The 16,165-nt window shown below is 32.6% G+C and overlaps 1 protein-coding gene across 7 annotated transcripts in view; it reads left to right on the top strand.

Moving 5' to 3' along the window:
• Positions 1-5,763: 5,763 nt before the first annotated feature.
• The window catches only part of LOC106464238 (serine/threonine-protein kinase PAK 3-like), a 71,962-nt gene continuing 61,560 nt past the window's right edge, over positions 5,764-16,165 (top strand). For 5 of the 7 annotated variants that reach the window (XR_002611758.1, XR_002611759.1, XR_002611756.1 and 2 more), the window contains exons 1-3: positions 5,764-6,021; positions 13,614-13,715; positions 15,971-16,060. Coding sequence is in view for 4 of the 7 variants with exons in the window: in XM_022392202.1 (XP_022247910.1) it covers positions 13,651-13,715; positions 15,971-16,060 (155 nt within the window). In the remaining 3 variants the exon portion in view is untranslated. Of the gene's footprint in view, positions 6,048-13,613; positions 13,716-15,970; positions 16,061-16,165 lie in introns of all 7 variants that reach the window. The other 2 variants (XM_022392198.1, XM_022392193.1) reach the window with 2 other exon arrangements.

The raw sequence follows: 16,165 nt of genomic DNA, 5'->3' as shown, positions 1-16,165 counted from the left end.
TCTTCTCGTTTCCATTTTCTTTTTATCCCACTCTCTGACACCAATTTGTTACGTCTCCGTTTGTTAATTAACTTTCCGTAACTTCGTTCCGACGAAACTTTAGCGACACAAGTCCTTACTTAATAAAACTGGTTTATTCTTTCCGAATACAACTTTACGATACATTTATTTTCAACAATCGCTCTATAACAAACGCCATATCAACGAACGTCAACAATACTTCTGACTGCAGTTCAATTACTCACTATCTACACACACATTACATTACCGTCACGTTGTCACCCTCTTTTATATACCAGACTACCCTATATCTAGTAAATGTTAGAGCATTTGCCAAAGTACAGGATAGTTCTAGAAAGTAGAGGGCGTGAGAACAGTCACGTGATCTCGATGACGCAACATAACTACAAACTTCACTCGGTGTACCAGTTTGTGTTTACGTCTGGAAACTTCCCAGACGTTGTGCGACTGCAGACTGCTCTAAACTTGATTTGGTCGTCATTTTCATAACCTTAGTCTGACAATATTTCAGTATCCTAATAATGGGTATAATTTCCATTGATTTAATAGGTGATGTTTAGCTATTATTTCTCTCAAAATAGCTGCAGTATGAAGTCGATGTCAGTGTGCATTGCGTATCTATTTGTTTTAAAGCACAAAGCTACACAATGGGCTATCTGTGCTCTGCCTACTGCATGTATAGAAATTTGATTTTTAGCGTTATAAGCTCACTGACTTATTCGATGTATACGGTAAAGTTCTATCAGTAAATTCAATTTATCTGCAGTTTCTCTAGTTTTTAATTCAGTACTTAACTTATCATTATTTTAACATAGTTTCAAATTACTCCTGTTTTCTGAATCTAACTGAGCCCTTATTATAATTTCAATTTACATCCTTAGTTAACAGCAAACTTGTTATTTGTTTGTTTTTTACCTAACATTAAATACATAAATGAATGAAATATATATATGTTATGTAAATGTTTGAATTTTTGATTTTGTTATTTGTCAGTTTCATCCTTTGGTTGATTTCTTGACTTAATTAATAGTATGAAAAGCATAATGAGCGTGGGACTTGAGAACTTATTGGAAGATTCGATACATCTACCAGCTGATGTAAAACAGCTGCAATTTGATGTTTTAATTATGCGTTATCGTTGCCACATGACCTATTTCAACTGCACCATGTCTATGCGTTTTTAAACTGCTGCCTGTGAGATAAGATTCACTACAGAAATGTTGTTAATTTGGAGCAAATTGTTTTAATGAAAGTGAGAATTCTTTGATAAAAGTGTATGTCAAAATATATTTACACTTTTAGAAATTGCAAGAAATATTTTATGCTATTGATTTTATAACCAGAACAAATAAAAGAATTAAATTTAATTGTACTATAGACGAGTATATTATCAAGAGAAACAATTTATAGCAGGTTTGTGCATTTAAGGTGAATAAAATCTTCGGCCTTTTTAAATTATTATTAGGGAAATCTGAGGCTGAAAATTTAGTAAAATAAATTACTTTTCCTTTCATCAACCAAAAATGGCCAGGTGGTTAGGACGCTCGACTCTTAATCTGAGGGTCGCGGGTTCCAATCCCCGTCACACCAAACATGCTCGCCCTTTCAGCTGTGAGGACGTTATAATGTGGCGGTCAATCCCACTATTTGTTGGTAAAAGAGTAGCCCAAGAGTTGGCGGTGGGTGGTGATGACTAGCTGCCTTCCCTCTAGTCTTACACTGCTAACTTAGGAACGGCTAGCGCAAATAGCCCTGGTGTAGCTTTGCGCGAAATTCAAACAAACAATAAATCAAACCATGACTGTCAAAATATCTTGCTTAAGCCTTATACTTTAATACCATACAAAAGTGAACCAAAATAAAAAAACAATCTTGCCTGTAGCTCTTTCTCCGTGAAATGTTAAGGACAAACACAATAGCTTGAGAAAGATTCTTTACATTTTCAGTTTTGTTAATGGAAGATTTTAGATGCTTCATAAGAATAGCTTCCTTTTTTTTTAATGTGTAATATTTTTAGGCAGAGGCGTCGATAGGTACCTAAATGATGCGGACTCGTGCCAAGAGGCGCGGGAATTTTCGGCGTTTCAGTATAATATCGATCATTGTTTTTTTATTCGTATTGTTCAAGACACCAAGTGGGGATTTAGGGCATTATCAAATAGAATCAGGGCAAGGGGCCCATGTGCCAGCTCTTAGCGACGCCTCTGTTTTCAGGTTTATTGATTTCCCTATAAATATCGAATAGTTAGCGGATTCGACCAGGAATTTTGTGGAGTAGTCTGTGCTTGAAAAATTGATTGATTATTCTTGTGGGTGAGAAATAATGAGAGTGGACAAATTTAATAAAATAAAAATACCCCTTATTACAAAAAAAACACCCACACACCCACAAAGAAAACGCAGTTTAGGTACTTGCGCACAACTAAAGTCAGTTGCTTCTAATGGATCGTGCTTAGTTCCAAAGCTTTCTCTCTCTCAAGACGGATTTCCGCAGAAATAAAACACGATGGTCTTAAAGTATTATAGAACTGAACCAAGAACATGTGCTCAATTCTATAGATAAACTTGGTTTCTTTGCCTAATGACAACGCCATCCTGTGACCCTTGTTCTCTCGCAGCGTTGGTCGGCTGTAACATACAGACATTACCAATTCGCCCAGCAATTCGATCAGTCACTGATCCTTTCAACATGGATGCTGTTACTGCAATATCATCTCCCTTGGGCGGGATAGACGTTGTCTACTATAGAGAACAAATCAACTATAATAAGGCAACCTGGCCGACTTTCTGGACCATGTGGTTATGCTAAAACTGGGTATAAACTAAAAAACAAAAATGTAAAAATTCTTATATTACTAAAAGTATGAAGAAAACATGATATGACATGTCTGCATAGCATAAGTTTAAGAAACTGTAAAGACTTTCAAGTCCCCATGTGAGTCAGCAATAAGTTTACAGACTTTCAAAACTAAAATGCTGATTTGATTCCCTATAATGAACAGTCTAATGTATGGATTTGAAGGCTAGGACAAATTACACACACAGACGTTCAGAAAACAAAATTTACAAACTTACAGAGCATTATATCTGGGCAGATATAATGTTTTGTTGTTACTGGCTAAACAAGTTGATCGGGGGGGGGGGCATTGTTTTTTCGATTACTAAATTAATTCTTTACTTCATAGCCTGTGTTAAAAAAATGCCCGAAACTGTCACGAAGAATGTGTTTTAATTTAAAGTAAAATATGTTCAGAATGTTTCTAATGGAAGCCATACAATAGCTTGAAAACTAAATTGGCTCACAGAACACTGCATCCCATTGAATTCTTCATTGCCATGAGATTCTTAGATCATGGAATCCCAAGTGGTGGTATCTGCAAATCTTGTTTACCAACAGTTGTCCCCCACACCATGCATGAAGTAAACAAAATAATATAGGTATATTCATTGTCAGCGGTGTGAGAACGGTGTCCCCTTACATTTTTTTAGCTGACCTTATAAATATCTAACTTCGTAAAGTTTTGCCCACCTCTAGAAGAAAGAATTATTTACCCTTTCATCCAGGTTGTAGGCAAGTTATCAAAGTATAATGAAAGAAAATATTGCAAAATAAAATGTATAGTTCTGTTAGTATTGATCACAAAGTTCCAAACAACTTATGGTCAGTGTTTATACTTTTCACACTTATTTTCTGTAGTTATTATATTGTTAGCAACTGACTTAGAAACTCGACGAAACAAAATGAATAGTACTGTCGGGACTTTTCAGTATGGACCATAAAATTTCAAAATAAATCTTCTGAGAATTTCTACTTCCAATCTTTTCACACATATATCCTATGTTTACTTTATTGTTAGTGGCTGAAGTAGAAACCTTTCAAAAATAATGCAATGAATTGCCAATCTTGGCATTATATTTTTCCCGGCTTCGAAAACACAGTTGGGTAGGGTTTATCGGCTTGTTTGTAGTACAGTAATTCCAATAAGCATTGTCTAAAGTACTATATAAAAGTGAAAGAAATTATTTACGATATGGCTGTATACAAAGTCTGATCCAATAAACTTGTGACCCGCAAACAACGAGTCGAGCGCCCTAACCACCAGGCCTAGAGTAAACAAAAAATGTATAATAATGTGTCAACCATATGTATACCATATCGGGTGCCGACAAGGCCTTTCGTCCATTACCAAGATTTATCAGGCCAGCTAGGATACAAAATCTGCTTGTTGTTGCTTGTTTTACAGCAAAGCCACATTGAGCTATCCGCTTTGTCCACCGCGGTGAATTGAACCCCGGATTTTAGCGTTGTAAGTCAGTATACTTACCGTTGTACCACTGGTGGATAATATACAACAGCTAAATAGTGGTTCAGATGCTATTTATATTGTTACGACAGCGGAAGTCACGTGACGCTAGTAAACACGTAATGAGTATCTAGAAGGTTCGTGAATGCTCGAGTGTTTGCTAGATGTGCTGTATTGTAATATATAAGGCCGACAATCAATCGAAATGGGAATAACAGACAGAGAGATTGAAGATATAGACGGACAATTGAGTCAAGTGCGGTAGTAAATAAAGTGCGTGAATCGTTCGTTGAGAATTATAGCGTGTGTTGAAGTTAAAGTGACTGTGGAAATTAAGTGTATTGCAAAGTTGTATTGAGAAAGAATAAACTAGTTTTATTTAAGAAAGGACTTGTGTCGCTGATGTTCTTCGGAAAGAATTTTTACGGGTAATTAACCAACGAACACGGAGGCGTAACAATATTATCAAGTTGCGTGAACAACTGTTATTGTGTGAACTAGAGTAAGTCGGTAAGTGTGATTTTTTATCATTTTAGCATAAATCATTTGCACATCAGAATTAGGATAAGGATAAATAACGCACTACTGATTATTTAGTGTAACACCAATAATTTATTATCATTATTTATTTAAACTGGAATTAACTTGACTCGTCATTCATAAGGACTGGTGAACCAGTAAGGTAGTCTTATTATTCCTGGTGTGGCTTCAATTGTTCACACGGGCATAAGAACCAAGAAGGAACTCATGATCATTTGATATTTGCATAAGCATTCCATTATAGAATACTAGAGATCTCATTCATGAAAGTCAAAATGGCATGTACAATGACGCACTACAACACAAGTTCCCTCCTGACATCCCGTTATTAATGGGACTTGTCTGATACTTGGGCAGAAATCAGTTTATCTGAGAATACCACAATATAAATTTTAAGAGATTATAGAAATTTTACAACTTTTATTTCTAAACAATGTTTATTTACAAATATAATTTAGGTGAATATATATATATATATGGTTTATTTAATTATTTAAACAAAGTAAAGGTATCTGCACTCCTTGAATGCGATTGCATTGCGTGAACAACCATTACAATACATATTACAGTGATTAGATTTTTACACACATATATTTATAAGAAAATCATATTTAATCCGTAAGAAATTTTACATTGTTTTGCTTATGTGTATTCAGTGAATTTCTTGTTGTCTGGTTTCCATTTTCATATTTAATTTTTGGAATAATACTGTGAGTTGTCCTTTCTGTTTATTTGATAATGTATTCTACTAGCTGCTTAATGTACTTTATTTCATTAAAATGCAAACTTTGATTTGAACTTAAGTTCATGATTTTTGTATTTTAATTAACATTCGAAATATTATCAAATCCAGATATTTTTTCTAATAAAATAAATTTATTTAAAGATGGCGTAGCTATTAAAGTGACATCATTAATTTGAAATGTTTTTCATTATGTGTCCTCTAAAAATTTCTATTTTAATTGTGATATAATTCTTTTGAATATATTATTAAGGATTAACGTATTTTAGAAGTTTTACAAATCAAAGATTGCCGTGGAAAATAAGTATAAACAATCGGGTAGTGTGTGGAGACTCAAGAAAGTGATTCGAAAATTGTAGAACTTTGGACTAACTCAGATCTTACCGACTCAAGTCAAGAATAGAGCCTGTGATTGTAACTAAGTTTGGTGTTAATAATAGTTAAGATTTTTGCGTTTCTTTATCTAATTTGAACATTTTATCGCATTGATTTTACCTGAAATTTAATTTATTATCAGTTTCATTTATAAGCCTAAAATACAGAGTGACAGTTAAACTTCAACAAGGTTAACTTTAGTTTATAAAACAAATATTAATATCGCCCTTTTAAAAATACTATTAGTATTACTAGGACTCCTAGTAGGAGTACTACTACTACTAATTCAGACGTAGATCTAATTAATGACATTAACAGTTAAGACTAAAGTTAATTGGTTATTAATCAACTTCAACTTAAGTTTTAGTTAGCACATTTATTAACTTTATAAGTTTATTGTGTCGCAGCACTACAATTTATATTTATATTTGAGGCTTAATTTTTTATATATTTGAATTAAAAACATACCTATAGAAAGGTGTTAAAAATCCATTAAAATTAAACTTAGCATTATACCTAACTACTATTTTCTGTATTATTACTAGAACTACTCTGCAAAAAATTAGTTCTGCAAAAAAAGCAGCCAGTGTGCCTTTGTATTTATGCTATTGAAATCATGTTTTCTTGAACCTATTGGTATTTTATGAAGAGAATAAGATCTAAGTATTTTAAACCATATCCTTAGATGAATTCTTTAAAAAGAAAATCTTGAAATGTAGTTGGTAAAGTGAAATCTTCCAATAGCAGAATTGCAGGTATGTTTTGTGCATGTTGCCGATAGGAAAGAAAACTTCTAGACTTTCTTTTTCCAATAAACACAAGGATGGAATGCTTTCATTCCATTGCCAATTTAATGGGTTTAATTTAAGGACAGCAAGTGACCTATTGGTTCACCTAGACCATCTCGTCCTAAACTTTAAAATAAAACTCAAAATCAGCTCTTATCATTCAAATGTTTATCAAGCATTCCCTTAAATTTACTGCATCCACCACATCTGAAGGTAACCCATTCTAAAGGCCAGTTGCCCCATTAGAAAAATAAAATTGTCTTAACTGAAGATGACTGGCTCTTACCCTGTCAAATATATATTTGTGTCTTCCTAGTTCTGTCATTCTCAGCATTAATTACGAAAAAAGATGATGCATCAATACAATGAATTCCCTTAACACTCTTAAACACTTCAATCAGATTCCCACTAACATTTTTTTTTCAAGAGAAATCAATTATAGAGATCTTAATCTCTCTCCTGTGTCAACCTTTCCACCCCCAGGTATCATCCTAATAACCTTCCTCTTAACCTTTTTCAACAATTCAGTGTGCTTCCTAAGGTAAGAAGCCCAAGACTGAACACAATACTCCAAATGTAACCTAACTAGTGACCTATACAATGACATTATAACCTTAGTAGACTTGTGTTCAGTATTTCTGTGGACACAACCTAAAATATTTGGCCTGCCACTAGCAACAGCACACTGCTTGGATGTCTTAAGAAACAGATCAACTAGAATGCCAAGATCCTTCAATTTCATAGCACTTTTAAGGCATTCCCCTTAAAATTATACTTATAATTGAAATTATGATACCACACATGGACTGCTGTGTGTTTATTATGGTTAAAAGTCATCTGCCATTTATTTACTCAACTCGCCAAATAATCCAGATTATTTTTTTAAAGTAGCAACATCCCACTCACAGCCCGCAATGCCCAAAACCTTAATATCAGCAAATTTAATTAATTTATTGACCATTCCTTTATCTATCATTGAGGTAAATTAAAGGAGCAAAGGTCCTAATACTGAGCCTTGAGGTACTTCACTTGTGACATTAATCCAGTTTGAATAAACTCCATTTATAATAACCCTCTGCTTTCTTCCATCTAACCACTTTTCCATACAGTGAACTAACTTATCCCATATATATATGTACAAAATTAATTTTCTTAACAAGCCTTTTATGTAGCACCTTGTCAAGTGGTTTCAAGAAAATCCAGATACATCAGATCCATATCTTATCTGAATAAGCAGTAAACAGTAACCTTCTCAAAGAATGTTGAAAGAGTAGTAAGGCATTATTTTCCTCTAGTGAAACCATGTGGACCATCCAACAAAATTCTAAACTTTGTTAAATGTCTTTGCAAAGCATCTTTCCTCAGACTTTGAAAAACTTCCCACCACTGATGTAAGACTAATAGGCTTATAATTATTGAGAAAATTTTTATCATCGCTCTGGAAAAGAGGAGCAACATTGACCAACTTCCAATCTTGCACCTGCCAACTATTTAAGGACTTACAAAAAATAGTAGAAGTAGGTCATGTATCCAGTTCTTAAATCTTCTTCAAAACCCTTGGGAAAATGTTACCTAGCCTAGGAGACTTATCATTCTTTAAACTTCACCATGTTTTCTTGATATGCTCAAAATTAATGTGATTATCATGTTCAGTTTTGTTCCCATATAGCAACTGTTTGGGGTGATGAATATTGCTTAAGTCTTAATTACTAAAAATTGAAGAGAGAGTAGAATTTAATAAACCAGCCATTTTGTAACTGTCAGATATGTGTTTACTTTAGCATTCCTGAAAGGCCCTACTCTCATCCAAACATTTTGCTTTACCCTTAATGTACTTGTATAAACCCTTACTATTAATTTTTACATTTTCTGAGAGTTTTTTTTTTCATATACCATTTTTTGATTTCCTTTAATTCTATCTCTTATACCCTTTGTGAAACAATCTGGTTTTTTTTACTCGCAACCACATATTTTTGTAAGGAACATACCTATCTTGAATATTTAAAAAAATTTCCACATTTCATCATTATCTTCAATTACTTACGTTGTCCAACTTATAACAGGTAATTCTTGTAACATCTCTTCAAAATTTGCTTTTTTGAAGTTTGTAACCAAAATCTCATTATTTTTTATCTCCATATGCAGTAAAACATCAAACCTAATTGGGCAATCATCATTTGCATCCCTGTGTTCTCCACAAGTTAACAATATATCTAAAATAGCATTGTTCCTGGTACGTTTCTTGATCAATTGATAAAGAAAACCATCCTGAACAGTTTCTAAAAGCCTGTCTCCCAAACTATATGCCTGAAATTAAAATTCTCCATAATTATGACCCCATTTACAGTTGAATATTTTATCTTGGTGTGGTTTCTCATTAATAAGTTTCATCTGTTGGTCTTCAACAAATTCCAACTTAAAGCCTTATACTCGTATAACCTATAACAGAAACCCAATTGGATCAGTTTCCTTGCTATTAGCTTTGATATCTCCAATGTGAACAGAATGTAACTCACATTCTTGCATCTAAATCTACTCTCTACTAAATAGTCTATAACCCTATATTTCAAAAAAATTCGTCATAACAATTTTCAACATTTAACCAAGTTTTGATTATTCTCATCATATCAAAATTCTTTGTTGCAACTAGTGCTCTAAAGACTTCTATTATTTTTCTTATGTTTCTATAATTACAATAATAACAGTTTAGCATAACCTTACAACTACTTCTATACTTTGTTATAACACTTATTTTCTCTACATCTAATTGTTACTTTGCTTAATGTATAGTTTATTCTGGCCCTCAGCAATGTCTTAGTCATAGTTTAAAGCTTCCCTTACAGTTGAGTTAATAGCCCTTGCAAATAAGGTGGCTTATATCCTATCTAAATGTAAGTCATCCATTCCAAAAATCTTTCTCTTCTCATTGAAATGTGTCCACAAGTCAAAACAGCCAATCTGCACATTCTTACACATTAACATAAGCTTAACATTTAGCCCTAGTGACTTATTTATAATTTCATCCCCATGATTAAGTCTCAACACTATCCATGACAGATTTAAATTATAATGGCCCTTTTTTTCAAATGTACATATAAATTGGCTGCTTTAACCTACCCTGCCCTACATCATTAGATCTTATGTACACTGCAAAGAATGCATCACTGCTAGCACCCTTTACTACATTACTTGCTCCATCAGTTATATCCTCCACACCTGCCCCTAGATAGTACAATCTAATTCTTTTCTCTCTATGTACCTTACAGACTGTCCTATCTACATGCTGTATTAAAGAATCACCTACAATTATAACATCCTTATGTTTTTCATTCCCATTCCTATTTGTTCATTTTCTTTTCCTTCTCTACCATAGTTCATCTGCACAAGCTAAAGATTAAAATCTGTTATATAATAGAACCTGCTCATTGCAATTAAATCTACTACTTCTAGCCCTATTAGTGCTATTTAACTTCCTGAGAATCAATATTAGCTCGTGTATCCTTTCTGTGTAAAAGCTTAAGTTCCTCTTGATATCATGCTACCGTTTCACACAGTTTACCCTTCTCTTTATCACTTTTATTCTGCTCTGTTTAGGTTAGCCCCATATTTCTTCTGCAAACTGCTAATCCTTACATCTTAACTCGAAGCCTAGGGATGATTTTTTATGCTATTGCTGTTAGATGATGTCTCCTGTATGCTGTTATGAGATTCATTATTTATGGTATTGAAGTCATGAGTTGTTATGCTTTTGCATGGGATTTGGTGAAAAAAATGTTGGCAATCTAACCTTTTTATTTTGTGTTAACTACATTTCAGATGTAGCTTGTTTGGTCTATTAATATTGTTAATAGCAATTTCTTAATTTTTGTGACCTTATAATAAGCTACATAAAATCAAAGTTGTGGTGTTTATTTTTTTAAACTTGAAATAAAATATTTTTTGCCAATAGTTCTATTACATGTTATTTCAAGTCTTTTTTTTTCTTATTTTCTTTGACTCTGTGGGTATAAACATAAGAGCAAGCAAGGTGCAGAAGTCTTTTCAGTTCATGATGTTACTTCAAATCTTCAAAGAAAGAAAACTAAACCATTCCTTTTTTTCAAGTAACCTTTTACATCCACATCTTTTAAAAATCAAGCACACAGTATACTACTTAGCAATTTTGAGAAACAACTGCAAATCTGTGTCTAGATTTTCCAAGCTTATTAATATGTGTAATAGTTATTGTTACCAACTGATAAATCCAGTTAAAAAAGAATACACTGTCTTTTCAAGCTGTATTGTAAAACGTGAATATCTTTTTTTATCTTCCTTGTTTGATAACCAAAAACAAGTGTAGAATTCTTAGGCCTTTCTTTATAGTGCAAATGTTTTTTAATGAGATAAGATTCTAGTAGTCCTCTTCCACATAATTTTCATCAGGCTTATATTTTACTTATAATAGAGAAACCAAAACTGTCATACGACTGCCAAATTCTACCATAATTTATATTTTGAATAATCGTTTTCAGAAATGTGGGATTTTAACATTATTAGGAGGTATAAGTTATTGTACTATAAGCTTTTATAATGTGTTTAATTAGTATGGTCACAAATATAGATGACCTTTTATTTTGCCAGGGTTCTACAGGCTTATCTCTTTAAATAACAGTTTTTTGTAATATCTGTTGCTAATGTTGGTATTTTTTCCCTATATATACTGGTTTATTCATTTTATAATCTTACAGCTATTTCTGTTATTTAGAAATGGCCTTGACAGTCTTAGTGATAGAAATAAAACATAAGTGATTTTAAGTATTGAGAAGTGTAAACTTATGCACCTGTGGCTCTTGCTAATTTGGAAAGATGTGTGTGTGTTTTGAATAAAGAAAGATTTATGTATTCTTGTTGCTAAAACCTTGAAGTCTTACAGATCAGCTGATTGTTTATCCAATCAATTAGCTTAAGTTCAAGGCTTGGAAGAGGAGATTTTCAAGGTAAAGGTTGTCCACTTATACAAAGGAACTGTACCACTTTCATGGTAAAGCTTACTCTGCAGTGAAATGATGAAGCATCATCTGGGTGTGAGATGTCTCAACCTTACTGAGGCAGTTTATGGGAATGTGGTATAAAGCAATTTCAAACAAGTGAAAAGAGAGGGAGAAGTCTGTAGTGGCTCTACCTTGAACAGACCATCCTTTCCAGGCACCCACATTGTGCTAGCTCAATCCAAGTCGATGATTAATCAACCATTCTCTCATCCCATCACTGTAGCGCAACCACACTGGTATCCAATAAATGGGTAGGGCTATCTTGGTCCTCTCATGCTGCAACATATAAATCCACATGGACATTATTCTAGAGGGGAGGAGTGAAGCAGTTATTTTGCCTCTAAAGCAGTGGGGCACTTTTGAGTGATTTACCTATACCTTATACCTTGCCAAACAGTAAGGTAGACAAGGCAATTGGTTCAACAGGTAGATTTGCTAGTGCAGTAGAGCCAACAGGTGTTGAACAATATTGCTACAGCATTAGGAAACTAGTGAATGGATATAAACTAGATATGAATGACAAGGTGACTTTCTGTTTATGCTGAAGAGGCATTTCTCACAGAATGAAGGTGGTTGTCAGTCTTGGGAAGGATGTATTTTGAAGCTTTGTCTGTGCAGTCAACAAACTGATGTTCCATGGGAGAGTTGTCAGACATTGGCCAGAATGGATCCAGGAAGAGTGGACTGCATAAGTATATGTAAGAAAGGAAGTCACACTGCCCCCATGTACACAAGTGGCATTCCATGGTTTACTATGGATGAAATCTAGTACACTGCTGCCATGAAATGTGGTTATACTCTTTCCTGTCCAGAAAGCAAACAGCAGTAGCTTGGGAAGTTATCTTTCACCCAAAAAGGGATGAAGTCCTGGTGTTTTTCTTCTGTTGTTGATCATAAATTATCCAGCTTAATGTGAATGGAGTGGAAGAAAACAAGGCTAACAATAATGATAGGGTTATGTCTATGCTGCGTTTGAAAATTACTCATAGTTACCATTACATCTGAGGTTGCTAGTTGAGGATTGTGCAGACAATCTAGATTCAGTGCAATGGCAGCAACTCAGCAACTTGTTGGCTGAATATTTCAGTGTATTTGTGGGACCAGATGGCTAGTTGAGTCAAACAACAATCACACCACATAGCATACACATCCATCCTATTTGATACCACTGTGTGAGTTTCCATGGAACTAGCACCGAGATGCGGAAGATATATTTTGTGTTTTAATATGTATGTATCATTCCAGTTATATTTTGTATTGCCTCCACATCACTTCATCATGTTTACATTCTGAAATGTATGTTAGTATTTGGTTGTTTCTGCTTTGTCCTCTTTTCACTTGGTTCAATGCATCTCGTAGTATTGTAGTGGAAGGTTTTTACAATGTCTGTGCACTTTGTGCTTTTTGCACTGTGAATGTGCTCAATAACATGCATTATGTTTTGTGAAATTTGTTATGTGAATATATGTGCATATTTAATTGTTATATTTCCTGTAATAAATGTTTATATACATATTAACAGCCACATGAAAGGTGTAAAACTGCTTGCATTGAGGGAGAATATGAAATCTGCTTTAATAATGCAATTAACACAATTTTTTTGTATCAACAACAGAGGCTGTGTAATTCAAGCATTTCTGACACACACACATGCATGCACACCTAATATTACCAGAAATGTGGGAAAAAAGTTTTTGTTTTTTTTAAGAACAATTTGTCAAAAATATTACATCTAAATTTAATTCATGTAACTGTTATTGCCTTGGGTATAAAATCATTTTTTATAGTAAATTATTGTTTTTTTTGATTACAGGACATTGATAGCACAAGTGACTAGGTGACTTGTTCAAATGAATATGGCTGACGACCCATATGATAAGCCTCCAGCCCCTCCAGTTCGACTGACTAGTGCTAGGTACACAAAGTCTTATTCGTTTTTTACACACTACGTCTCTCTTCAACTTGCTTATAAAATATATTACACAATGAATAATGGTTTAATTATAATTTAAAGGTATGTTAATTAGCTGATTTACAAAATTTGCAGAAATATTGTTTATATGTATTTTCTAAATATAGTAAATTCATTGAATAATTTAGTTCTCTTTTAACTGCTTATATAGAAAATAGACTATAGAATATATTATCAATATGATATACACATCTAGAAATTTGAAAGGATTTTAAATAACTAACATAACTGGTGAAAACTTTGTTATCAGTGTTATTGTTTTTAGTGTTCTGATTTTGTGTCATTGTTTTGTGTAAAATTTTGAATATATGGTGAAGTGATACAAAAATGTTTACTTAGAGTCTTCAGGTACAGTTAACTTTTGGCATATGTAATTGTTTGCCATGTGTCTGAATTTTGATGAAGTATTATTTAAAGAAGGCATTAAAATTTCTTTCTTGAGTATATACATGTAGTTCAGGTTTTTTGTGTATGTCATCAATAAATCTAATAATAATTGACATATAAATTCCATGATGGAAGTAAACCTGTGGAGCTCTGAACATTTAATGAACCTAAGAAATATTAATTTGGTAATTTATGCATGTCAGTGTTTCATGTAGCTTCAGTTACTGGATCTATTATAATGTCAGAATGCCTTGAAAATTACCAAGAGACAAAAGAAAAAAAACTTAATTTTGATACATATGTTTAAAATACAATTTTTGAAATATCTTGTACAAGGTTTTGTGTTATTGATACCATTATACTTTAGTAAATTTTATCATAGGAATAAGTTTTAATTTTCTTTTGTTTTTACCAATATTTGTTTTTGGATAAAATAATGATAATTGGCATAGGTACTGTTTTTATGTTTTCAGTGATAAGTAATGGACTGTGCAATATAATTTGTTCTTTCCATTTCCTGTCAAGCCCCAAATATATCTCATTTGTCAGGTTTCCAAAACCTATGAAAAATATGGTTATTTTACACTTGTAATACAGACAATAATGATGCTACAAAAGAAAATTTATCAGAAAACATCTACAACACAAGATATAAAAGAAACAGTTTTTAAATTCATTTTCATTTTGTTGCTTAGAGCTTTAAATTGCTAAAATTGGTAAATCATGGATGAGCAATTCATTTATTTATTGAAAAGTTAATCGACTATTGTTTCCTGTGATTTTTTTTTTATTGTATAATATTAATTTGTGCATCTGATACCCCAAGGAAAACTGTTTTAAATGATAATATATATATGTTACATATGTAAATAAGTTTTTCTACAGTTTTTAGAGAGCTTTAATGAAGCAATTGTTAAGCATAAAACTATCATAAATTTGTAGCTATTTTTAATGACATTTTTAGGGCAAGAAAACTATGATTTTGTATCTGCCCGAATTAATACTTGATGTAGTCAACTACATTACTCCCCTCCAGCCCCATTCATAATAACAACCTCAATAACATTTAAATTTTTGTCTTCCAAAACTCAAAATCACTCTAACCCATTAAAAAGGATTAAGTTTCTTTTTTTTTTTCTCTAAATAGTAAGCATTGATAATAACCTAATATGTTGCAGTTAACATGTTATTGTGTGAACACTTTTGAAGGCTATCAGTTATGCAGAATAAACATTCAATGGAACACTGAGTTGTACAGATTATGTTACATGTATCGACTAATAAAAAATTAAAAGAATTACTGGTGTCTTTGGTATGTTGGCTATGCATGTATTATAATTTAATAAATTTTTCACTTTCTTACTTATTAGTGGTATACATAGGGAATTAAAATATAAACACTTGACAATCTGAGCTTAAAGTATATAATTTTCAAATATTTATTATGCTGAAGTTTTGAAAATGTATTTTTTCAAGTCATCATTTTCTACCCTATTTTCATTGTCTTCTGTTATTTTTTTTTGCAGATCTTGTTTCGATTTTATAAGAAATTTGTTGCTAATTTGAGCTGATGAAATAGAATCATTCCTTTTCTCTGTTTTATGTTTTATGGATTTTAGAGATTGGTCCTTGATTAAGATTTGAAAGTATTGGGGTAAAAATTTTCAGTTATTACAGATGCAAAGTAAGACTTTTAGAACAAACTAAGTGATAATACCATGTCCAAAAAAAGAAACTTGTATATTCCTACATTTTTATATTCTGTAAGAGATACTGTGTAAGTTGAAACTCAAAAGAAGATTTTGTTTCAGGGATTCTTCATCAGTACCTGTTGATATGAAGCCTCTTCCCAAAGAACCTGACAGTGAAGAAAAGAAGAAAGTGAAATATGGAACACCTTCTTTTTTTTATTGTACAGAACAACAAGTTAACTGACCGTTACCTTATAAATTAAGTGGTCTTACTAATGGTAGAACGTAACTAAGGTTTGTTCGTAACTTAATTTA

The sequence above is a fragment of the Limulus polyphemus genome, unplaced genomic scaffold, assembly GCF_000517525.1.
Source record: "Limulus polyphemus unplaced genomic scaffold, Limulus_polyphemus-2.1.2 Scaffold58, whole genome shotgun sequence".
NCBI classification, from domain to species: domain Eukaryota; kingdom Metazoa; phylum Arthropoda; class Merostomata; order Xiphosura; family Limulidae; genus Limulus; species Limulus polyphemus.
The sequence above is the reverse complement of the archived record's forward strand: the minus strand, read 5'-3'. Positions and strand labels throughout refer to the sequence as shown.